The following is a 24,767-nucleotide window of genomic DNA, read 5'->3' as shown; positions in this document are numbered from 1 at the left end:
AAAAAAAAAGTAAACTCTGTGGGATTTTAAATCAAAAGTAATATGTAAGAATTTTAAGGCAAGGGAATGGAGCACCGAAAAGCTGACCTCTGTTTCCCCTTTCATGCCAGACAGAATTCCCTGTGTTTGTGTTTCTGGAACAGCAGTGCAGGGCTGGGGCTGCTCTCTGAGAGCCAGAGGCTGTGAAGGGTCAGGAGCTGTGAGGTCAGTGGGCACCTGTCCTGCCCTGAGTCTCCACTAATTACTGCAATGCCATGAATATTTGCACACCAGGGAAAATTATCCAGCACCTGTATTTGATTTTTACTGTGCTTGACTCCAAAGTTATGTCTGCATCAAACTGATTTTAAAGACTGTAGCACATCTGCAGTTTCAAGGGATAGTAAAGCCAGTGTTGCACTCTGAGAAGTAACTCCATAGTCTGAGCTGTTGATGTCATTTAACTAATTTGCAGTTCATTGTGATGATGATGATGAGGATATCATAGACCATATACTTTTTTTTTCTCCCCCAGATAAAATGTGTGGTTTGGCTTCTGGAGAAAAGAACCGTCAAAGGTGCTGTTTGGAAGGCATGGAGGAAGAGGTGGGGGTGGGAGAAAGATATGCCCTGGGTGGATGCTCTAGTGGGCTCCAGCATTTCTTTTGACACATAGATTGGGTTACTTTCAATACTAAATGGCTCCATGAAATGGTTTTCCAGGCCTTATGCTGGCCAGAAAGCTTTTAAAGCCCATGCAAGTTTAGCCTCCAAAAGAAAGGGAGCATCAGTTCCAGTGCTGGGTGAAACATATTATTCAAAAGCAAAACTTGTGTTTAGAGAAGCCAACAGCCTAATTTAAACAAAGCCATAAAGCTTCTCGAATGTTGCTAAATGGGTGTGGCAGAGCTGTTGTGATTTACAGCACTTCCATTGCCCCACATCACCTGCAGGAAAGGGTTCAGGGCAGGATCGGGGCAGAGCAAAGTGGCAGGAAGCTCAGAGAACCCCCTGCTCTAGTACTGAGGGAGTCCTTTCAGAAATTCCCACTGTGCTCAAAGTCTCCCTCTGAAGACAAAGAGATGAGCTTGTCAGATATCCTAGAAAATATCTCAGAAAGGATTTTGCATAATTTGGTTGTGACTAGCTAAAAATCTCCAGTGGAAAAAGAGACTCTGCAGTAGGTTGGGTGTCTTGAAGGTGTCTTACTTCCGAGAGTAAAGAGTAGCAATTAAATGCAACTTTATTTTTTATTCTAGAAGTGTAAAAATGTTTGAAGCTTTTCAGAATTCTAGAATTACTTTGAAAAATCCTAAAGTACTAGGGAATAAGTGAAGAAATATTTTGGGATTTCTTGCCATGAAAATTATTCCTAAAACTAGCAAAATGAAAAACAAACGTAGTAGCTGCTGGTCCCAGGAACATGGTGCCAGGCACCTGCCCAGCCCTGGCTGTGCCAGACAAGGAGCTCTGCCAGTGCTGGTGGTACCACCCAGACACTAGAGCTGAAGCCCAAAGGTGTTGCTGGAGTCAAACCCGTCCCTGGCAGGAGGGGGCCACCTTCAGTCCTGGTCGGACACAAGCATCTTTGGAGACAGAAGGTTCTGTTCCAGGTGGTGATGCTGGCACAACAACAATCTGGTAAGGCAGCTCTGAGAGGGACAATGAACACTGCCTTGAGGATGGCTGCTGACAGGTTAAAGTGTCTCCAACTGATGGCTTTGTCTGGTCTCCTAAATCTGCGGGAACACGCCTGTGGAGAGAGCAGAGTCTGAGGCCCCAGCTGCCCCTGGCACACAGGGAGCCTCGTGCCCAGCAGGGCCCAGAGCTGGCAAGGCTCCCCAGCACGGCTGGAGCTGCTGGCACAGCTTGGCCCAGCTGGACAGCTGCCCCTCAAGGCCCCGGCCAGCAGGGGATGGCTCTGGGCAGGGTCCCTGGCCAGGAGCAGCCCCAGAGTGCCTCTGCCTTTCAAGGGCAATCTGGTCCCCGCTCTTTCTCCTCCCCACCTTGCTCTGCCTCTGCCCGCTGCTCCTGGGGCTGCTCTTGGCCACGCAGCCTCAGCGGGAGCCAGCACTGGCTGCAGCCCCAGCGGCTCCTCGGGACAAGGCCCAGCAATTGGGAGGCCAATGAAAGCACTGGGCAGCAGCAGAACCCTCAGCAGAGTTATGTGGACAACCACTGACCATGCACAACTCCACAGCAGCCTCACGAAGGATGTTTCCTGTCTACAGCCACCTTCAAATGCAGCTTCTTGAGGGGGAGAGCAACAAAGCACTCACCGGTTTTTCTTCCACCAAAGCCATGCTCCATAGCAGGTTAAAATGAATACCAGCTCCAAAGCAAGCAGAACTACCATTAACTGCAGCCATTTGCCTGTATCCATAAGGAAACCCTTTCCAATGTCCTTCTGGGAATCAGGAATGCATGTTGAGGTGCCAGCAGCCTCTGTGGGAGTAATGGAGTGTCTGAGCCCGTGCTGTGTTCCACTGCTGAGCTGGCAGCTCGCTGGATACATCCAGGACATGCTCTGTTTCCCCAGAGCTGGGGCCTGGGGCACCTTGGCCCCCCTGGCACAGGCTGTGCCACCCAACAAAGCCCAGAGGGCCGGGAGGACAGCCCGGGGGCAGCGCAGCTGCTTGGGCAGTGGCTCCTTCCAGGGACCCGGGCCCAAGCCAGCCCTGAGCAGCCACTGCCCACCCCGAGCCTCCCTGCCCTGTGACAGCTGCCCCAGCCCCAGGGGACACAGTCAGGCCCTGTCAGGACACAGTGCAGCCCCTGCCCAGTCGGGAGCCAGGGCTGGCTGTGGCCCTGGTCTCATATCAGGGCTCCTGCTTGGGGCTGCTCCTGTGCCTTGGGCCTCTGGGCACTCAGGGCAGCTCCGGGAGCAGCTGCAGCAGGAGGGACCTTGGTGCACAAGTCCCCTTTCCCAGGGGCTGGGAATGAGCTCCAGAGGCCTCCAAGCCGAGGCACCTCCAGCTTTGGCTGCTGCTGGGCCGTGCAAGGGCAAGGGCTGAGCCTGGCACAGCAATTACCTCCTGTGCCTGTGCCTGTTCCTGTTCCTGTTCCTGTTCCTGTTCCTGTTCCTGTTCCTGTTCCTGTTCCTGTTCCTGTTCCTGTGCCTGTGCCTGTTCCTGTTCCTGTTCCTGTGCCTGTTCCTGTTCCTGTGCCTGTGCCTGTTCCTGTTCCTGTTCCTGTGCCTGTTCCTGTGCCTGTTCCTGTTCCTGTGCCTGTGCCTGTTCTTGTTCCTGTTCCTGTGCCTGTTCCTGTGCCTGTACCTGTTCCCGTGTCTGTGCCTGTTCCTGTTCCTGTTCCTGTGCCTGTTCCTGTTCCTGTGCCTGTTCCTGTTCCTTTTCCTGTGCCTGTTCCTGTTCCTTTTCCTGTGCCTGTACCTGTTCCTGTGCCTGTTCCTGTGCCTGTACCTGTTCCTGTGCCTGTTCCTGTGCCTGTTCCTGTGCCTGTTCCCGTGTCTGTGCCTGTTCCTGTTCCTGTTCCTGTGCCTGTTCCTGTTCCTGTGCCTGTTCCTGTTCCTTTTCCTGTGCCTGTTCCTGTTCCTTTTCCTGTGCCTGTTCCTGTTCCTGTTCCTGTGCCTGTTCCTGTTCCTTTTCCTGTGCCTGTTCTTGTTCCTGTTCCTGTGCCTGTTCCTGTGCCTGTACCTGTTCCTGTGCCTGTTCCTGTGCCTGTTCCTGTGCCTGTGCCTGTCCCTGTTCCTGTTTCTGTTCCTGTTTCTGTTCCTGTGCCTGTTCCTGTGCCTGTTCCTGTGCCTGTTCCTGTTCCTGTTCCTGTTCCTGTGCCTGTGCCTGTGCCTGTGCCTGGCGTCGCTGTCCCCTGTGCAGTAGAGGCTGGCACCGAGCCACTGCTTCCACCGGAAAATGCCTCCTTCTGCACAGACTTTTGGTTCACCACTTGAAAAAAGAACAGAGACAGCTGGATCAGATGGAACTGTTCTCCACTAGGGAGGTGGCATCTTCAGGAGCCAGTGCTTGTGAAAAACATTGATAAGGATCGGGAAAATGCCCAGGATCTTCAGACTGGCCAAAGCACTCCCTCTTCCAAGCTGCCATGCCTCCTGATCTACCCTGAGATTGGGAAATTGCAGGGGATCTCAGGGCCCTGTGTGCATGACCCCATGGGCAGCTTGATTTCCCTGTCAGCTGATGTCAAAAGCCTGCTGAGTCCCAGGAGAAGGATAAGGGAAATGCACCCACGTTGGTCTCCCTGCACTTTCTTTTGTGTTTGTCTCAGGAATTCATCTGAGTCAAGAGATATTTTGGCTCCATTTTCTTGGGTCTTTCCTTTTGGAGGGCCAAAACAGAAAGTACGACAATTTCCCATGAATGGATCCCACAGAAGCAGTGGTCAGCATGTGGGGTCAGGAGGGACACACTACTCACTCTTGAGATGGGAGTCGGACTTGTGTGCAGCATCCAGTCCGGGAGGTGAAGAAATCCTCCCTGCAGACACACCTGTAACTCAACAGCCACAGAAGCTTCTCTCATCTCTGCTGCTCTGCCTGGGCAGCACTGAGCTGCAGGAGCAGTGAGGGGATTGCACAGGGCCAGGGCACACACGAGCACGGCTCTGTCCTGGCACCTGCAGCGATGCCCCCCTGGCCGAGCTTTGGGCTCTGAGCTGGCAGCTGCCCCAGGGGGAGAGGCCTTGACCTACCCTCACCAGCTCCCAGAGGCTCTTCCCTGGATGTGGGTTGGGAAGCCAGATCACCTTCCCCAACAGGTTCACCTGCAAAGAAAGGCAGGACAGAAGAGCTCCCAGCACTGCAGGAGATCCTCAGGCTGCCTGGTGCTGGCAAAGGAGCCACACAAGGCACAGCCCTGGGCCCTTCCCTTCCCTCTCTGCACTTCTTGTGGCTGCACAGAGCACACAGAAGGAGACACTGGCATTGCACATGGGAAGAGCATTGACAGCTAAAATGCTTCTTCCTCCCACTGTCAGCGATCCTGTGGGATCACTCAGGGCTCCTGAAGAGAGCAGGGCAAGGTTTCCAGAAACCATCAACCTTGAAGTGATCTTAAGGGGAATGGCACATGAGTGAGCTCTTGCCACAGTTACACTGCTTCTTCTGTCAGGAAAGGGTCATTAAGAACCTGCCTTCAGCATCCTCTAGGAAATTCATGCCACATTCCACCAGGGCTTCCAGATAATCCAAGTCACGATCCCAATCTGGAAGGGAGCAGAGATCAGAAGCATTTCCATGCTGTGCTGGGATCCCCTTCTGCCTTGGAGAACTGGGCACTGCAAGGGGGTTGTGTAGGGCTGTGAGGGCCAGATGTGAATGGGCATGGTCAAAGCTGCAGAAGGGCCTGGGGATATCTGGGCTGGCTCCTGGTCAAGGCTGCACCCTCTTTGCTGACCCTGTGCAACATCTCTGGAGTGGAAACTGTGGCAGTCCAGGGCCCATTAAGTATTCTCTCTCTTGCACGGGGGAAATACTCCCTAAAGCCCTGGGGAAAATCTGGAGCAGACAGTGCCACAAGCACGCCTCCCAACCTCAAACCCTCTTTCTCCTGTGAGCTCCCCCAGCCCCAAGGGACAGAGTGTGAAAATGTTGATAATATTCAGGAACATGCCAAGGCTCTTAAAGCTGGGTCAGGGTCCTCCCTTCTCCAAACATCTGCCCTTTCTGATTCACTCCAAGATCTGGAAATTTCACGGGATCTCAGGGTGTGAGATCTCAGGGGAATGTCTGTAGGGTACATTGGGTCCCCAGTCAGCTGATGGCAAAGGCCTTCCTGCAGAGGCTGGGGAGAAGCTGCAGCCAGGCCAGGCTGGGAAACAGCCCTGCAGGGTGTGACAGCAGCAGCGGGGCAGCGAGGCTGCCATGGATCCCTTCCCGCTGTGCCGGGCACGGCGTGTCCAGATGTGCAGGGAAAGCCCCCGGCTGCTGAGTGTCAGGAGAAGGCTGAGGGAAATGCACCCACCTTCTCCTCCCTGCAGCATTTCCTTCTGCATTTCCCTCTTGATTTCGATAGGCCCCAAGAATTTGCTTGCTGTGTGTTTATTCTTTCCTGTTTCAGTACCTTAAATGAAAGTAGTTCAATTTCCAAGCAATAACCACAGAAAAGCAGCACTCAGCCTGTGGGGTCAGAAGGGACCCACTACTCACCCCTGTGATGGGAGCTGGGCTTGTGTGTAGCATCCAGGCCAGGAGTTGGAGAAATGCTCCCTGCAGACACACCTGTAACTCAACAGCCCGAGAAGCTTCTCGCACCTGGTTCTTGCCAGGTTGACAAACTATCCCTTGTGGGATAGTGATATTTTACCTGCAGGAGGCCCAGAGGGCTTCAAAACTTCATACCGCCAGGCTAAAGGAGAAACCTTTCCAGCAACCCCATCTAGAATGAAACCAAGATGAGAAGAGTTTCCATTGTGTACCAGGTCTGGCTGTGGCCCTGGGCTCATGGCAGGGCTCCTGCTTGGGGCTGCTCCTGTGCCTTGGGCCTCTGGGCACTCAGGGCAGCTCCGGGAGCAGCTGCAGCAGGAGGGACCTTGGTGCACGAGTCCCCTTTCCCAGGGGCTGGGAACGAGCTCCAGAGGCCTCCAAGCCAAGGCACCTCCAGCTTTGGCTGCTGCTGGGCCGTGCAAGGGCAAGGGCTGAGCCTGGCACAGAAATTACCTCCTGTGCCTGTGCCTGTGCCTGTGCCTGTGCCTGGCATCACCTTTCCTCTTGAAGCAGGGGCTGCCGATGAGCGACTGCTTCCACGGGGAAATGCTGCATTCCACAGAACCTCTATGTCCATGTCTTATGGAGAAAGAGAAGGAGACAGCTGGATCAGATGGAACTGTTCTTCCTTAGGGTGGTGGCATCTTCAGGAGGCAATAATTGTTAGAGATATGAGAAGGAGGAGGAAAAGGCCCAGGTTCATGGGGCTCAGAGAGGGTTGTCTTGTGTCCAAAGCACCACCTTTCCTGATCTAGCATAAAGACTGGGAAATGCAGGGACCTCAGGGTATCCATGGCCTGTGAGGGACATTGGGCCCCCTGTGAGCTGATGGCAAAGGCCTTCCTGCAGAGGCTGGGGAGAAGCTGCAGCCAGGCCAGGCTGGGAAACAGCCCTGCAGGGTGTGACAGCAGCAGTGGGGCAGCGAGGCTGCCATGGATCCCTTCCCTCTGTGCCGGGCACGGCGTGTCCAGATGTGCAGGGAAAGCCCCCGGCTGCTGAGTGTCAGGAGAAGGCTGAGGGAAATGCACCCACCATGACCTTTCTGCAGTTCCTTCACAGTTTGTTCTAGGGTGTCCTTTGACTGAAACGATTCCTTCTCTCCTCTAGGTTTGTTCTCCCCTCTTAGAGGACCTTAACAGAAAGAATTTCCATTTCACGTGAATGGATCCCATAATTGCAGGGTTCAGTCTCTTGGGTCAGCAGGGACCCACTACTCACCCCTGTGATGGGAGCTGGGCTTGTGTGTAGCAATCAGCAAAGGAGCTGGAAAAGTCTTCCCTGCAGACACACCTGTAACTCAACAGCCACACAAGGTTCCGTCACCTGTTGCTGGACAGGTTGTCAATGTTTATTCCTTGGAGGGACAGTGAGAACATACCTGCAGGATGCTGCAAGGGTTTTAAAACTTTTTCCAACCAAGCTAATGGAGAAGCCTTCCTCGGAATGTCACCTAGAATGAAGCACATATCAGAAGCATTTCCATGGATTGCTGGGATCCCCTTCTGTCTTAGGGAACAGGGAACTGCAAGGGGATCAGGTAAGGTTGCTGGGGCCAGATATGAATGGACATGGCCAAAGGTGCTGAGGGGCCTGGGGAGATCTATGGTGGCTTTGGTCACTCTCTCCACTCCTTGCAGGCCCTGTGCAACATCTCTTCAGGGGCAGCTGGACAAGCCTAGAGCCTGTTGGGATTCTCCCTGTCTTCCTGTGCCAGCCCCTCCCAGGTTTTGGGCGGTGTCTCCCACAGAGGGAGCCCAGCAGGACTGCTCAGTAGCCGAGTGCCCTGAGCCTGCTCGGGATAATTCCTCTGGGCTGTGCCGCTCTTGTGCGGGCTGTGCCCGCTCTGCCCAGCAGCAGAGATGGCAGCTCAAGGCTCAACAGGGCTCAGGCCCAGAGGCACAGCAATTACCTCCTGTCACTGTGCCTGGCATGGCCTCCCTTCCAGCAATGGAGACTGGCACTGAACCACTGCTTCCTCTGGGAAATGCTTCCTTCTGCACAGCCTCTCCTTTCGTTCCTGGAGAAAGGAAAAGGGAGAGCGGGATCAGATGGAACTGTTCCCCACTGGGGAGGTGGTATGTTTAGGAGACAATGCTGATGAAAGTCATGAATAGTCTTCAAGAAATCAGATGAGGTTTGGGGCCTCTCCCTGGGGCCAGAGCCCTCTCCCCTTTAGAATGCAGCCCCTCCTGATCTTCCAGGAAGCCAGGAAACTATAGGGACTCACAGGGTGTGCATGGCCCATGGGACACTTTGGGCTCCCTGTGAGCTGATGCCAGAGGCCTTCCTGCAGAGGCTGGGGAGAAGCTGCAGCCAGGCCAGGCTGGGAAACAGCCCTGCAGGGTGTGACAGCAGCAGCGGGGCAGCGAGGCTGCCATGGATCCCTTCCCGCTGTGCCGGGCACGGCGTGTCCAGATGTGCAGGGAAAGCCCCCGGCTGCTGAGTGTCAGGAGAAGGCTGGGGGAAATGCACCCACCTTGTTTTCTCTGCAGTATTTCCTTCAGCATTTTCCGCATGGCTTTGGAGGATTTTAGGGATTTCTTGTATGCTGTGTCCCTTATCTCTCCTGTCGGAGGTCCTTAGAGCAAAGTAGTTCCATTTTATAGGAGTAGATCCCACAAAATGCAGTGCTCAGCCCGTGGGGTCAGCAGGGACCCACTACTCACCCCTGAGATGGGAGCTGGGCTTTCGTGTTTCAACCAGCAAACGTCCTGGAAAAGTCTTCCCTGCAGACACACCTGTAACTCAACAGCCACACAAGGTTCTGTCACCTGTTGCTGGACAGGTTGTCAATGTTTATTCCTTGGAGGGACAGTGAGAACATACCTGCAGGATGCTGCAAGGGTTTTAAAACTTTTTCCAACCAAGCTAATGGAGAAGCCTTTTTAGGAACGTCACCTAGAATGAAGCACATATCAGAAGCATTTCCATGGATTGCTGGGATCCCCTTCTGTCTTAGGGAACAGGGAACTGCAAGGGGATCAGGTAAGGTTGCTGGGGCCAGATATGAATGGACATGGCCAAAGGTGCTGAGGGGCCTGGGGAGATCTATGGTGGCTTTGGTCACTCTCTCCACTCCTTGCAGGCCCTGTGCAACATCTCTGCACGGGCAGCTGGACAAGCCTAGAGCCTGTTGGGATTCTCCCTGTCTTCCTGTGCCAGCCCCTCCCAGGTTTTGGGCGGTGTCTCCCACAGAGGGAGCCCAGCAGGACTGCTCAGTAGCCGAGTGCCCTGAGCCTGCTCGGGATAATTCCTCTGGGCTGTGCCGCTCTTGTGCGGGCTGTGCCCGCTCTGCCCAGCAGCAGAGATGGCAGCTCAAGGCTCAACAGGGCTCAGGCCCAGAGGCACAGCAATTACCTCCTGTCACTGTGCCTGGCATGGCCTCCCTTCCAGCAATGGAGACTGGCACTGAACCACTGCTTCCTCTGGGAAATGCTTCCTTCTGCACAGCCTCTCCTTTCGTTCCTGGAGAAAGGAAAAGGGAGAGCGGGATCAGATGGAACTGTTCCCCACTGGGGAGGTGGTATGTTTAGGAGACAATGCTGATGAAAGTCATGAATAGTCTTCAAGAAATCAGATGAGGTTTGGGGCCTCTCCCTGGGGCCAGAGCCCTCTCCCCTTTAGAATGCAGCCCCTCCTGATCTTCCAGGAAGCCAGGAAACTATAGGGACTCACAGGGTGTGCATGGCCCATGGGACACTTTGGGCTCCCTGTGAGCTGATGCCAGAGGCCTTCCTGCAGAGGCTGGGGAGAAGCTGCAGCCAGGCCAGGCTGGGAAACAGCCCTGCAGGGTGTGACAGCAGCAGCGGGGCAGCGAGGCTGCCATGGATCCCTTCCCGCTGTGCCGGGCACGGCGTGTCCAGATGTGCAGGGAAAGCCCCCGGCTGCTGAGTGTCAGGAGAAGGCTGGGGCAAATGCACCCACCTTGTTTTCTCTGCAGTATTTCCTTCAGCATTTTCCGCATGGCTTTGGATGGTTTTAGGGGTTTCTTCTCTGCTTTGTCTCTGATCTTTCCTGTGAGAAGTCCTTACAGGAAAGTAGTTTGATTTTATAGGAGTGGATCCCACAGATGCAGTGCTCATTCTGTGGGGTCAGCAGGGACACACTACTCACCCCTGAGATGGGAGTCGGGCTTGTGTGCAGCATCCAGGCCAGGAGGTGAGGAAATCTTCCCTGCAGACACACCTGTAACTCAACAGCCACAGAAGCTTCTCTCATCTCTGCTGCTCTGCCTGGGCAGCACTGAGCTGCAGGAGCAGTGAGGGGATTGCACAGGGCCAGGGCACACACGAGCACGGCTCTGTCCTGGCACCTGCAGCGATGCCCCCCTGGCCGAGCTTTGGGCTCTGAGCTGGCAGCTGCCCCAGGGGGAGAGGCCTTGACCTACCCTCACCAGCTCCCAGAGGCTCTTCCCTGGATGTGGGTTGGGAAGCCAGATCACCTTCCCCAACAGGTTCACCTGCAAAGAAAGGCAGGACAGAAGAGCTGCCAGCACTGCAGGAGATCCTCAGGCTGCCCATGGTCAGCAATGGAGCCACACAAGGCACAGCCCTGGGGCACAGCCCTGGGCCCTTCCCTCCCATCTCTGCACTTCTTGTGGCTGCCCAGGCAGGAGGTACTGGCATTGCACATGGGAATAGGTTTGACAGCTAAATGTTCCTTCCTCCCATTGTCAGCGATCCTGTGGGATCACTTAGGGCTTGAGAAGGGAGCAGGACAAGATTTCCAGTATCCTTCAACCCTGAGATTTTCTTAAGGGAAATGGCACATGTGCGAGCCCTTTACACGGTGACACAGTTTATTCTGTCAGGAGCAGAGAATTGAGAACTTGCCTTCAACATTCTCTATAAACTTCAAGCCATCATTCACCGGCTCCTCCTGAGAACCCTTGTCCTGATCCCAGTCTGGAAGGGAGCAGAGATCAGAAGCCTTTCCATGCTGTGCTGGGATCCCCTTCTGCCTTAGAGAACTGGGCACTGCAAGGGGGTTGTGTAGGGCTGGTGGGGTCAGATATGAATGGACAATGCTGGGTGTTCTCTCCCTCCCACAGAGGAAAGCCTCCCTATAGCCCTATGCAAAACCATTCCCAACGCTTCCTGGGGAGAAGGGAGCGCTGTCCCGGGAAAGGGGAGCCAGGCCGCCGGCTCACCTGCTCCCCGCGCTGGCCACGGAGCTGCCTGGGCAGCCCTGGCAGGCAGGGCCACAGCCAGGAGGAGCAGGAGGAAGAGGCGCAGAGCAAGGGCCATGGTGCCTTGCCCTCTGCCAGTGCCGCAGCTCTTGCTGCCACCGCTGTGCTGCCACCGCTGTCCCAATGTCAGCACCACTGCCGCCGCCGCCGCTGCTGCCGCAACAGTTGTGCTCCAGGACTGACTGCTCGGTGCCTGTGGTGCTGTGCAACCCCGGGGCTCTGGGACCTCTGTGACCTCAGAGCCTGCTGTGACCTCAGCCTGCTGTCACCCCAGGGCCTGCTGTGACCTCAGCCTGCTGTCACCCCAGAGCCTGCTGTGACATCATGGTCTCTGCAGTACCCCCACAGTGTACCCCCATCTGCATGGATGGGCTGCGGTAATTGTAAATGTTTTGTTTTATCAAAAAGCCATTGCTTAAGCAAAACTTTTATTCTACCTGTTGACATTGCTGATCAGGCTGTGTCGCTGGAGATGCTTTTGGTGGCTTCCCTCTTTTCCTGGGCATGGCCCTGGAGGAGGTCCAGGCCCAGATGATGCCATTGATGGAGATGTGCCCTAAGCGCAGGCATGCTCATCACGAGCTCCCTCAGCCCCTTGAGGCCTCTGGTCACAGCAGCCCCTGCCTGGCTCCTGCCTGCCCGCACCGTGGGCATCCATGGCTGCTCGTGGAGATGGAGCTCAGCCAGTGCTGGTGCCGTGTGGGCTACCACCCAGAAATAGATGGAACAACTCCATTAATTTGAATATAAAACATGGGTATAGCCCTGGCCTGGCAGACAGGGTCTGGCCAACTTCAGTCTGGGATGGGGAACAGGGCCAGGGGGCTTGGAGAGAGGGGTTCTTGTTTTGGAGGTGTGGGTGCTGGAACATGCTCAAGAGAGGAGTGCAGACAGGGCCAAGGGGAACTGACGTGAAGAAGTGGAATGAGTCAGGATCTGATTGCCTGAGCTCTTGGGCTTCTCTTCTGCATGTGCACAGGAGCACCTGTGGAGAGAGCAGAGTCTGAGGCCCCAGCTGCCCCTGGCACACAGGGAGCCTCGTGCCCAGCAGGGCCCAGAGCTGGCAAGGCTCCCCAGCACGGCTGGAGCTGCTGGCACAGCTTGGCCCAGCTGGACAGCTGCCCCTCAAGGCCCCGGCCAGCAGGGGATGGCTCTGGGCAGGGTCCCTGGCCAGGAGCAGCCCCAGAGCGCCTCTGCCTTTCAAGGGCAATCTGGTCCCCGCTCTTTCTCCTCCCCACCTTGCTCTGCCTCTGCCCGCTGCTCCTGGGGCTGCTCTTGGCCACGCAGCCTCAGCGGGAGCCAGCACTGGCTGCAGCCCCAGTGGCTCCCCAAGACAAGGCCCAGCAATTGGGAGGCCAATGAAAGCACTGGGCAGCAGCAGAACCCTCAGCAGAGTTATGTGGACAACCACTGACCACGCACAACTCCACAGCAGCCCCACTGGCAATGTTTCCTCTCATCAGGCTTAAAAGAAACATTTTGAGGCAGAGGTCAGCAAAACACTCACCATTTCCTCTTCCAGCATTACCAGATTCCGGCTGAGAACATCATCAGGATCAGTGCCCCACCAGCCACAATGGCCAGTAACTTATCCAAACAGTGTGTTCCCCATCAGAAATCTCTTCTCCTGCTTTTCCAGATATTTTCAGCACATGTTAGATTGCCAACTGCCTCTGTGGGAGCAATGGGAGACTGAGCCTGTGCTGTGCTCCATTGCTGAGCTGGCAGCTCGCTGGATACAGCCAGGACGTTCTCTGTTTCCCCCCGAGCCGGGCCTGGGGCACCTTGGCCCCTCTTGGAACAGGACTCTCATCCACGAACCCCGGAGACTACATGGGATAATTCATCTGTTTTGTGCTGGTTTTCTGAGGCAATATCTGAATATTTGAATATTCCATATTCAAATATTCCCCATTCCAATATTCAAATATTCCAATATTCCAACATTCCAATGTTCCAATATTCCAATATTCCAACATTCCAATATTCCTATGTTCCAACATTCCAATATTCCAATATTCCAATATTCCAACAATCCAATATTCCAATATTCCAACAATCCAATATTCAAATATTCTAATATTTCAACATTCCAATATTCCATATTCTCATATTCCAATATTTCATATTCCAATATTCCAAGATTCCATATTCCAATATTTCAATATTCCATTATTCCCTTAATCCAGTATTTAAATATTCCACATTGCAATATTTCAAGATTGGAATATTCCAGTATTCCAATAATCAAAAATTCCAATATTCTAATATTCTAAGATTCTATTATTCCAATACTCCAATATTCCATATTCCAATATTCCACATTCCAATACTCCAATATTCCAATATTCTAATATTCCAATATTCCATATGCTAATATTCCATTATTGCCATTTTCCAATGTTCCAATATTCCACAATCAATTAATTCCAATACTTTGCATATTGCAGTATTCCATATTCCACTCTCCCAATAGAGGAATATTAAATATTCCAATATTTCAATATTCCACATTCCAATAATTCAAGATTGGAATATTCCAGTATTCCAATAATCGAAAATTTCAATATTCCAATATTCCAGTATTCTAATACTCCAATATTCCAATATTCCACATTCCAATACTTCAATATTCCATTATTCTAATATTCCAATATTTCATATGCCCATATTCCAATATTCCCATTTTCCAGTGTCCCAATATTCCACAATCTATTAATTCCAATATTTTCAATATTCCAATACTTTTCTATATTCCATATTCCAATGTTAAATTATTCCTACATTCCCATAGATTCCAGCATTCCAATATTCCACATTCAGATATTTCAATATTCCAATAATCAAAAATTCCAATATTCCAATATTCCCGTATTGCAATACACCATTATTCCATATTCCAATATTCCACTATTCCTATATTCAAATATTTGACATGGCAATATTCCAATTTTCCACATTCCAATATTCCGATATTCCATATTACAATATTCAAGTATACCAATATTCTAATATTCCAATATTCCAGTACTCCAATATGCCACATTCTAATATTCAAATATTCCCATTTTCCAATATTTCCAGTATTCCCTATTCCAATATTCAAATATTCTATATTCCAATATTTCAATATTCCATTATTCTTATATTCCAATATTTTAATATTCCCATTCTAACATTCCAATAGTCCATATTATTATATTCCCATATTCCAATATTCCACATTCCAAAATTCCAATACTACAGTATTCCAAAATTTCAATACCACACTATTCCAATATTCCAATATTCCCCATTCCATATTCAAATATTCTCATAATCTAATATTCTATAATTCTCATATTCCTATATCCCTATATTCAAATATTGGAATATTCCATATTCCAATATTCCAAGCTTCCCAGATTGCAATATTCCAATGTTACAATATTCCAATACTGGAATATTCCATATTCCAATACTACATATTCCAATATTCCCATAATCCAATATTCCAATATTCAATATTCCAATATTCCGCAATCCAATATTCCAATATTTACAATATTCCAATATTCCAATGGTCCAATATTACATATTCCAATATTCCATATTGGAATATATTCCATTATTCTAATATTTAAATATTTCAACATTCCATGTACCAATATTTCAATATTTGAATAATCTATATATCAATTTTTTCGTTATTCCAATGTTCCATATCCCAATATTCCAAAATTCCATATTCCGATATTCGCATATTCCAACATTAGATCTTCCAGTACTCCAGTATCGGAATATTTCAAATTCCAATATTCCGCATTCCAATATTCCACATTCTAATATTCCACATTCTAATATTCCATATTCATATGTTCATTTTTTCCAATATTCCCATATATCAATATTTCAATATTCCACATTCCAATATTTCTATATTCCACATTCCAATATTTCCATATTTCAGCATTCCCATATTCCAATATTGCAATATTGCAATATTCCAATATTCCACAATCCTATACTCCATTTGCCCATTGTTGCAATATTCCACATACCAATATTCCAGTATTCCAATATTCCATATTCCAAGGTTCCAGGGTTCCATGATTCCAATACTCCACATTCCAATATTCCAATATTTCCACAGCGCAATATTCCAATATTCCAATTTTCAAGGTTCCAAGGTTCCAAGATTCCAATACTCCACATTCCAGTATTTCCATATTGGAGTATTCCACTATTCCCGTATTCCAATATTTGACATGGCAATATTCTAATTTTCCACATTCCAATATTCCAATATTCCGATATTCCATATTTCCAATATTTTAAATATTCCCTATTTCGATATTCTAATATTCCATATTTCAATAATTTGATATGCCGCATAAAATATTCCAATATTACCATATTACAATATTTCAATATTCTATATTCCAATATTCCCATATTCCCATATTCCACATTCGCCTATTACTATATTCCACATTCCAATAATCCAATATTCCATATTTCAACATTTCAAGTTTTCAATATTCAAATAATCCAATATTCTAATATTCTATATTCCAGTATTTCAGTATTCCATTATTCCCATATTCCAATATTTCAATATTCCACATTCCAATATTTCAATATTCCATATTCCAATATTCAAACATTCCAATATTCCATATTCCAGTACTCCAACATCGGAATATTTCAAATTCCAATATTCCGCATTCCAATATTCCAATATTTTAATATTCCATACTCCTATCTTCAATTTCTCCAATATTCCCTTATATCAATATTTCAGTATTCCACGTTCTAATATTTCCATATTCCAGCATTCCCATATTCCAATATTCAAGATTCCAGTATTCTAGTATTCCAATTTTCCAATAGTCCAATATTACATTTTAAATTCATTACAATATTTCCAATAATCCATATACTTATATTCCAATATTCCGTATTCAATTTTCAGTATTCCATTATTCCCATATTTCAATATCGAAATATTCCATATTCTAACATTCCAATATTCCAATATTCCCGTATTCCAATCCTCTATATTTCCAATACTCCATAATCCCATAATGAAATATTCCACATTTAATATTCCATTATTGTATTCCAATATTATATTCCAATAATATTCCAATATCCTAAGATTCCAATATTGTAATATTCCAGTATAGTAATATTCCATATTCCAATATACAAATATTAAATTATTCCTCATCCTTATATTCCATATTCCCATATTCCAATAGTCTCATATTCTGTATTCCAGTATTTTGATAGTGAAATATTCCACATTCCAATATTCCCTATTCCAATATTCCACATTGCAATATTCTAATATTCCATATTCTTATATGCTTTATTCCAATACTGGAATATTCAAAATTCCAATATTCTATATTGCATTAGTCCCATATTCCAATTTTTCAATATTCCACATTCCAAGATTTCAATTTTCACAATTCCAATATTGGAATATTCCATTATGCAATATTCCAAGATAGCACATTTCCAGGATTCCAATATTGCAATATTCCAATATTAGATATTCCAATATTGCAATATTCCAGTATTCAATATTCCAGTGTTACAATATTGTAATATACCAATATTCCATATTCCAATATTCCATATTCTAATATTGTATATTCCGATATTCCATATTCCACTATTCCAATACTACATTTTGCATTATTCCAATATAGGAATATACAATATTCCAATATTCCCATATTCCAATATTCAATATTCCAATATTCCAATAATCCAAATTTAAATAAAGCAATAATGGAATTGTCTGTATTCCAATTACCCACATTCCGATACTCCATATATCCATATTGCAATATTCCATATTCCCATATTGTGATAGTCCCACATTCCCGTACTCCCATATTCCAATATTGCAATATTCCATATACTAATACTCCAATTATCCCATATTTTCATGTTCCAATATTCCACTATTCTCTTCACCAATATTCCATATTCCAAAATTGCAATAGTCCACGTTCCAATATTTCAATATTCCAATATTCTAACATTCCATATTCCAATATTCCAATATTTCATATTCCAGTCTTCCCATATTGGAATACTCCATATTCCTATATTCCAATATTTCCAACATTCCACATTCTAATAATTCATATTCCCATATTCCAATATTCCAATATCCCCATTGACCAATATTCCAATATTCTACTTCCCATTATTCTCATATTCCAATATTTCAAAATTCCACATTCCAATATTTCAATATTGGAATATTCTATATCCCAATATTCTAATATTCCAACACTCCCATACTCTATATTCCAATATTTCAAGATTCCATATTCCAATATTTTAATATTCGCTTATTCCCATATTACAATGTTCCACATTCCAAAATTTCAACATTGGAATATTCTCATATAATCCCATATTTCAATATTCCTATATTCCCATATTGCAATATTGCACATTCCATTTTTGCAATTTTCCAATATTCCCTGTTCCCATATTCTACGTTCCAATATTCCAATGTTTCAATTCCAATATTCCAATATTCCATATTCCAATACTCTAATAGTACATATTCCAATATTCCAATATTCCCATATTCCAATATTCCAATATCCCACATTCCAGTATTCTAATATTCCAATATTTCATATTCCATTGCTCCAATATCCCACATTCCATTATTCTAATATTCCCATATTTCATATTCCATTGCTCCAATATTCCACATTCCAATATTCCAATATTATAAATGCAAATATTCCAATATTCCTACTTCCAATATTCCATATTCAAATATTCAACTATTCCAGTATTCCAATATTCCAATAAACCAATATTCCATATTCCAGTTATTTTCCAGTGTGTTTGTGAGGGAACTACTCTAAAGCTTACAATCAGAGAATTGAGTTGGAAGGGACCCCCAAGGGACATTCAGTTCAGCTCCTGACCTTGCACAGACACCTGAAAATCCCACCCTGTTCCCGTTGTCCAAATATTCTTTGAGCTCTGGCAGCCCTGGGCTTGTTCCCATTCATTGGGAGCATGTTCAGTGCCTAACCTGGAGAAAAACCTTTCCCCAGTTCCCAGCCTGTCCCTCCCTTGACCATTCCAGCTGTTCTTCTCGCATAAGGAATTTTTCCCATTTACATAGGACCCGCTTTTTTCTGGGTTTGGGCAAGACAGAGATTGAGTGGTGCCAATTTTTATGGGATCTTCCTTCTTCATGGCAGGTCTTTCGAGATCTGAGTAGCAGCAGCTTGCATTTGGGCAGGGAAGGGAGACTTTTCCTTTGGGAAGGGGGATAAGCGTGTGGGGAATAACGAAGTACAAAAAACCCAAATTTCCCGCAAGGTTAAGCATTCTTAGGTATAACTAAATACAAAATACTCAAGCCCAAATTTCCAGCAAATTTAAGCTTTCTGGGGAATAACTAAGTACAAAATACTCAAATTTCCAGAACGATGAAGCATTCTGGAAAATAACTAAGTAGAAAATGACCAAATTTCCAAAAAGGCTAAGCATTTTCTACTCCCTCTAACCTCAGTAGCAGAAGCATGGATTTACCTTTCTTTAAAATACAAAATGGTTGTTGCTTAGGAAGTTCTGCTTTATTTTCTTCTTTGTTTGAGATTTGTCTGTTTTGTTGGGAGTTTTTGTGCGGTTCTTTTGTTTGGTTTTTTTTTATGTGGGTTTTTTTGGTTTTTTGTGGGGGGGGGTTTGTTTTGTTTTGGTTTTTGGTTTTTTTTGGGGGGGGGGGGGGGTTTTTTTGTGGATCTTTTTGGTGTGTTTCTTTTTTTTTTTTTTTTTTTTTTTAGCTGAGAGTCTTCAAACTGGCCAAGTCCTGGCCCACTCTGAACATGCTGATAAAAATCACTGGCAACTTTGGTAGCACGATGTTAGAAGTTTTTTTTTTTCTGGATGAGGACTTTAAACAATCACGTGTAAATAAGCATTTGTTGATATCTGATTAGGAAGAGCGAATGATCTAGCAACACACACAAAACTTCTTCAAGGCAGGTTTATTGAAAGGCCACCACACTTCTATAGGATGGATTGTGCAATACACAATAGAAAAGGTTTATTGGTCTAAGAAGGCAACACCTCTTTGAAAAGATGCTTTCTGCAAAACATCGCGAGACGCACACACTGTTCTGTGATAAACACTAGGTGTTAATCTGTGTTATTCATACTTCTTTCTCTTGTTTAACTTTGAGAAAATTCAGCCTTGGAAAGATCTGAGCTGGAGATGAGAAAACCAACAGCCTTCAGCAGTGTCCACAAGCATTTTGCAATAAAAGCTGAAGATACGAAACTGGGGATAGACCTGCACCTGAGGGGAAAAAGAAGCTAAAGGAAGCAAAAGCTGGCATTATAACAGCCAGAAAATTCCATCATTTCATGAACAGGGAAAGGTCCTGAGTATTAAAATGAGGATGGAGGTTTCTTCTAAAAGCTGCCCACTGGCTCAGTCATGAGATGCTGTTGTGTGCAGGAGCTGCAGTGGAACTGCACTCCTCACTGCTTACAGCCAGTGCTGGCTCCCGCTGAGGCTGCGTGGCCAAGAGCAGCCCCAGGAGCAGTGGGCAGAGGCAGAGCAAGGTGGGGAGGAGAAAGAGGGGATGGTTCTGGGCAGGGTCCCTGGCCAGGAAAGGGCAGCAGAGCACCTCTGCCTTTCAAGGGCAATCTGGTCCTCGCTCTTTCTCCTCCCCACCTTGCTCTGCCTCTGCCCGCTGCGCCTGAGCAGGGCTAATAATGAGGGATTATTCTGTCACGAAAGGCACATTTAGAAGTTGCCTTCAGCATGCACTACGATCTTCACACTGTGACTGGCTAGGACTTCCAGTCAATCCATGACTTGATCCCAGTCTAGATGGGAGCACAGATCAGAAGACTTTTCATGGTGTGCTGGATTCCCCATGTGCTTGAGGCAACTGGGCACTGCATGGAGTCCTCAGTGGGAGCAGCCACGGCCTCAGCTGTAACCCCGGTGCCTCCTGTGCCCCAGAGCAGCCGCGGCTGTGAATGTGTCACTGGCTGCAGCACAGGGCCAGGGCTAGCGAGGCCCTTGTTGGGCCTCCGGTGCTGATCGCAGTCCCATCAGAGCGCGGGGCCGCGGCCCTTCCCCACCGGGACCCTGACCCGGCCCAGCCCGGCCGCAGGACCCGGCCAGACCAGGGCACAGAGACTGCAGAGGCCCCGCCGGCCCCGAGGGGTGGGCTCTGGCCATGGCCCAGAGGGATGGGCTGTGCCCATGGCCCCGAGGGATGGGCTCTGACCATGGCCCTGAGGGATGGGCTCTGCCTGCTGCTGCTCCTGCAGGCCGGGACCGAGGCTTTGCAGGGAGCTTCCCGCAAAAAAAAATTCTCTATGTTTGAAAGTGAAAAACAAAGATAACATGAGGTGTCTTTTGGTCTCAGGAGTCCTGTACCCAGCTGCAGCCAGCCCAGCACTGGCTGTGCCAGACAATGAGCTCTTCCAGTGCTGCTGGTGGCATCCAGAGACCAGAGCTGAAGGCCAAAGGCGATGCTGGACTCAGGCTCTGCCTGGGCTGAAGGGCCCCAACTCTTGCCCTGGCTAAAGGAAGGGGCCAGTCCCTTTGCCAACAGAGGGTCCTGTTATGCGTCCTGGTGGCACCATGTGTACAGGAATTAGTTGGTAATGCAGCTGTTGCATGGAAAAGGCACATGTGCATGGAGATGCAAGATGACAGATCCAGTTCATCCAGGCTGAAGTCTTTGGCTGGTTTGAGAATGGGGAGAATCACTCCTGTGGAGAGAGCAGTGTCTGAGGCCCCAGTTGCCCCTGGCACACAGGGAGCCTCGTGCCCAGCAGGGCCCAGAGCTGGCAAGGCTCCCCAGCACGGCTGGAGCTGCTGGCACAGCTTGGCCCAGCTGGACAGCTGCCCCTCAAGGCCCCGGCCAGCAGGGGATGGCTCTGGGCAGGGTCCCTGGCCAGGAGCAGCCCCAGAGCGCCTCTGCCTTTCAAGGGCAATCTGGTCCCCGCTCTTTCTCCTCCCCACCTTGCTCTGCCTCTGCCCGCTGCTCCTGGGGCTGCTCTTGGCCACGCAGCCTCAGCGGGAGCCAGCACTGGCTGCAGCCCCAGCGGCTCCTCGGGACAAGGCCCAGCAATTGGGAGGCCAATGAAAGCACTGGGCAGCAGCAGAACCCTCAGCAGAGTTATGTGGACAACCACTGACCATGCACAACTCCATAGCAGCCTCACTGGCAATGTTTCCTATCAGCAGCTTTTAAAAGATGCTGTTTGAGGCAGTGATCAGCAAAACACTCACTGTTTTGCCTTCCAGCAATACCAGATTCCAGGAAAGAGCATCATTAGGATCAGTGTCCCACCAGCCACAATGGTCATTAACTTAGCCAGTGTCTTCCCCGGCAGAAATCTCTTCTCATGCTTTTCCAAATACTTTCAGCTTGTGTTGAGGTGCTGTCTGCATCTGTGGGAGCAATGGGGAGTCTGAGCCAATGCTGTGCTGCATTGCTGAGCTGGCAGCTCACTGGATATAGCCAGGATATTCTCTGTTTCCCACAGAGCTGGTCATGGGGCATCTTGGTCCCTCTTGCCATTGGGCTGCTCCTTCCACGAACCCCTGAGACTGCATAGGATAATTTCTCTGTGTTGTGCTGGTCTTCTCTAGGGATAATTTCTCTGTGTTGTGCTGGTCTTATCTAGGCAAAATTTTTCAAAGACATGGAGAAGGACAGGGAAAATGCCGAGGGTTCCGGAGCTGCTTCAGGACGCACCCTTTCCCAAACAGCTGCCCTTTCTCATCTACGCAACAGCCAGGAAATTTCAGGGGATCTCAGGGTGTGCATGGCCCATGGGGCACTTTGGGCTCCCTGTAAGCTGATGCCAGAGGCCTTCCTGCAGAGGCTGGGGAGAAGCTGCAGCCAGGCCGGGCTGGGAAACAGCCCTGCAGGGTGTGACAGCAGCAGCGGGGCAGCGAGGCTGCCATGGATCCCTTCCCGCTGTGCCGGGCACGGCGTGTCCAGATGTGCAGGGAAAGCCCCCGGCTGCTGAGTGTCAGGAGAAGGCTGAGGGAAATGCACCCACCACGGCGTCTCTCCAGATCACTAAGCATCTAGTCCAGAAGTCTGTCGGACTCCAGCGATTTCTTGTCTCCTATGTCTGGGTTGTTCCAACTAGGAGGGCCTTAATGGAAAGTAGTTCCATTTCTCATTCAGGCTGCAGGGGCAGTGGGTGCAGTGAGTGCTTCAAGGCACTCCACCAGCTCTGCCTTCCGCTCAAGAGCAGGGGCAGTGGCAGCACGTGCCTCCAACGGCCTCACACTGTGATGGAAGAGCCTCTTTCAGGGCAGTCAGCAGAGAAAAGATGCACTGGAGCTGCCAGCAGCTCTGAACCCAGCCCATGCCATGTTTAGGGCTTGGCAGTGGCAGCAGGAACAGTTCAGGCTGCCTGGATCCAGCCAAGGAGCCACACAAGGCACAGCCCTGGGCCCTTTCCTTCCCTCTCTTGATCTTCTGTGTGGATGCACAGAGCACACCGGAGGAGACACTGGCATTGCACATGGGAGGAGCATTGACAGCTAAATGCTCCTTCCTCCAACTGACAGAGATCCTGTGGGATCACCCAGGGCTCCAGAAGGGAGCAGGGCAAGGTTTCCAGAATCCCTGAACCCTGAGATGATCTTAAGTGAAGCGGCACCTGAGTGAGCCCTTGCCACACTGAGAACTATTTGACTGTGAGGAAAGGGATGCTGAGAATTTGCCTCCATGAAAACTCGTATGATTGAAACTCTCCTCCATCCAAGCTGCTGGATCATCAAGCAATGGATCAACACTCTCAGCCCTCTCATCTAGAAGGGAGCACAGATCAGAAGCATTTCCATGGTGTGCTAGGATCCCCTTGATCCTTAGGAAGGGAACTGGGCTATGCAGTCAGGTCGTGTAAGGCTGTGAGAGCCAGATGGGAATGAACATGGCCAACGCTGCAGAGGGGTCTAGGGAATTCTGGGCTGGCTGGCTGGCTTTGAAGCGTCGGGAGCTCGTTCCCCTGGGAAAGGGGACTCGTGCACCAAGGTCCCTCCTGCTGCAGCTGCTCCCGGAGCTGCCCTGAGTGCCCAGAGGCCCAAGGCACAAGAGCAGCCCCGAGCAGGAGCCCTGCCATGAGCCCAGGGCCACAGCCAGCCCTGGCTCCCGACTGGGCAGGGGCTGCTCTGGGTCCTGACAGGGCCTGACTGTGTCCCCTGGGGCTGGGGCAGCTGTCACGGGGCAGGGAGGCTCGGGGCTGGCAGTGGCTGCTCAGGGCTGGCTTGGGCCCGGGTCCCTGGAAGGAGCCACTGCCCAAGCAGCTGCGCTGCCCCCGGGCTCTCCTCCCGGCCCTCTGGGCTTTGTTGGGTGGCACAGCCTGTGCCAGGGGGGCAAAGGTGCCCCAGCTCTGGGGGAACAGAGAACATCCTGGCTGTATCCAGCGAGCTGCCAGCTCTGCAGTGGAACACAGCACGGGCTCAGACACTCCATTACTCCCACAGATGCAGCCAGCACCTCAACACATGTTCCCAATTTCCAGAAGGACATTGGAAAGGGTTTCTGTAAGGATACATGCTGCAGGCTAGAGTTCATTTCAGTCCTGCTTCATTTGGTACCTGTCTTCATGCTGTGCTGTGTTGGAATCTGGTATTGCTTGAAGAGAAACCAGTGTGTGTTTTATTTCCTCCCTCAAACAGATTCATTTGCTGGTGGCTGTAGACAGGAAACATTGCCAGTGAGGCTGCTATAGAGTTGTGCATGGTCAGTGGTTGTCCACATAACTCTGCTGAGGGTTCTGCTGCTGCCCAGTGCTTTCATTGGCCTCCCAATTGCTGGGCCTTGTCCCGAGGAGCCGCTGGGGCTGCAGCCAGTGCTGGCTCCCGCTGAGGCTGCGTGGCCAAGAGCAGCCCCAGGAGCAGCGGGCAGAGGCAGAGCAAGGTGGGGAGGAGAAAGAGCGGGGACCAGATTGCCCTTGAAAGGCAGAGGCGCTCTGGGGCTGCTCCTGGCCAGGGACCCTGCCCAGAGCCATCCCCTGCTGGCCGGGGCCTTGAGGGGCAGCTGTCCAGCTGGGCCAAGCTGTGCCAGCAGCTCCAGCCGTGCTGGGGAGCCTTGCCAGCTCTGGGCCCTGCTGGGCACGAGGCTCCCTGTGTGCCAGGGGCAACTGGGGCCTCAGACACTGCTCTCTCCACGGGAGTGATTCTCCCCATTCTCAAGACCAGCCAAAGACTTCAGCCTGGATGAACTGGATCTGTCATCTTGCATCTCCATGCACATGTGCCTTTTCCATGCAACAGCTGCATTACCAACTAATTCCTGTACACATGGTGCCACCAGGACGCATAACAGGACCCTCTGTTGGCAAAGGGACTGGCCCCTTCCTTTAGCCAGGGCAAGAGTTGGGGCCCTTCAGCCCAGG

General features: G+C 49.5%; 2 protein-coding genes across 2 annotated transcripts in view; one reads left to right on the top strand and one right to left on the bottom strand.

The window, feature by feature from the left end:
- Positions 1 to 24,767, top strand: part of LOC306807311 (uncharacterized protein) — a 1,031,843-nt gene that overhangs the window by 558,890 nt on the left and 448,186 nt on the right. The gene's annotated exons all lie outside the window — the stretch shown is intronic.
- The window catches only part of LOC306807530 (uncharacterized protein), a gene marked incomplete at its 3' end in the record, with an annotated part of 71,592 nt that continues 48,537 nt past the window's right edge, over positions 1,713 to 24,767 (bottom strand). Inside the window, exons 4-16 of the mRNA XM_079317186.1 lie at positions 9,515 to 9,622; positions 8,984 to 9,055; positions 8,634 to 8,895; positions 8,067 to 8,174; positions 7,536 to 7,607; positions 7,376 to 7,447; positions 7,190 to 7,288; positions 6,611 to 6,736; positions 6,258 to 6,329; positions 6,101 to 6,172; positions 4,185 to 4,271; positions 3,741 to 3,881; positions 1,713 to 1,732 (exon numbers count right to left, since the gene is read on the bottom strand). Of these exons, the coding sequence (XP_079173312.1) occupies positions 1,713 to 1,732; positions 3,741 to 3,881; positions 4,185 to 4,271; positions 6,101 to 6,172; positions 6,258 to 6,329; positions 6,611 to 6,736; positions 7,190 to 7,288; positions 7,376 to 7,447; positions 7,536 to 7,607; positions 8,067 to 8,174; positions 8,634 to 8,673 (909 nt within the window). The 5' untranslated portion in view covers positions 8,674 to 8,895; positions 8,984 to 9,055; positions 9,515 to 9,622. The remainder of the gene's footprint in view (positions 1,733 to 3,740; positions 3,882 to 4,184; positions 4,272 to 6,100; positions 6,173 to 6,257; positions 6,330 to 6,610; positions 6,737 to 7,189; positions 7,289 to 7,375; positions 7,448 to 7,535; positions 7,608 to 8,066; positions 8,175 to 8,633; positions 8,896 to 8,983; positions 9,056 to 9,514; positions 9,623 to 24,767) is intronic.

Source organism: Erithacus rubecula (genome assembly GCF_903797595.1).
Source record: "Erithacus rubecula genome assembly, chromosome: 13".
In the NCBI taxonomy this organism is placed as follows: Eukaryota; Metazoa; Chordata; class Aves; order Passeriformes; family Muscicapidae; genus Erithacus; species Erithacus rubecula.
This window is presented reverse-complemented; position numbering and strand designations above follow the sequence as displayed.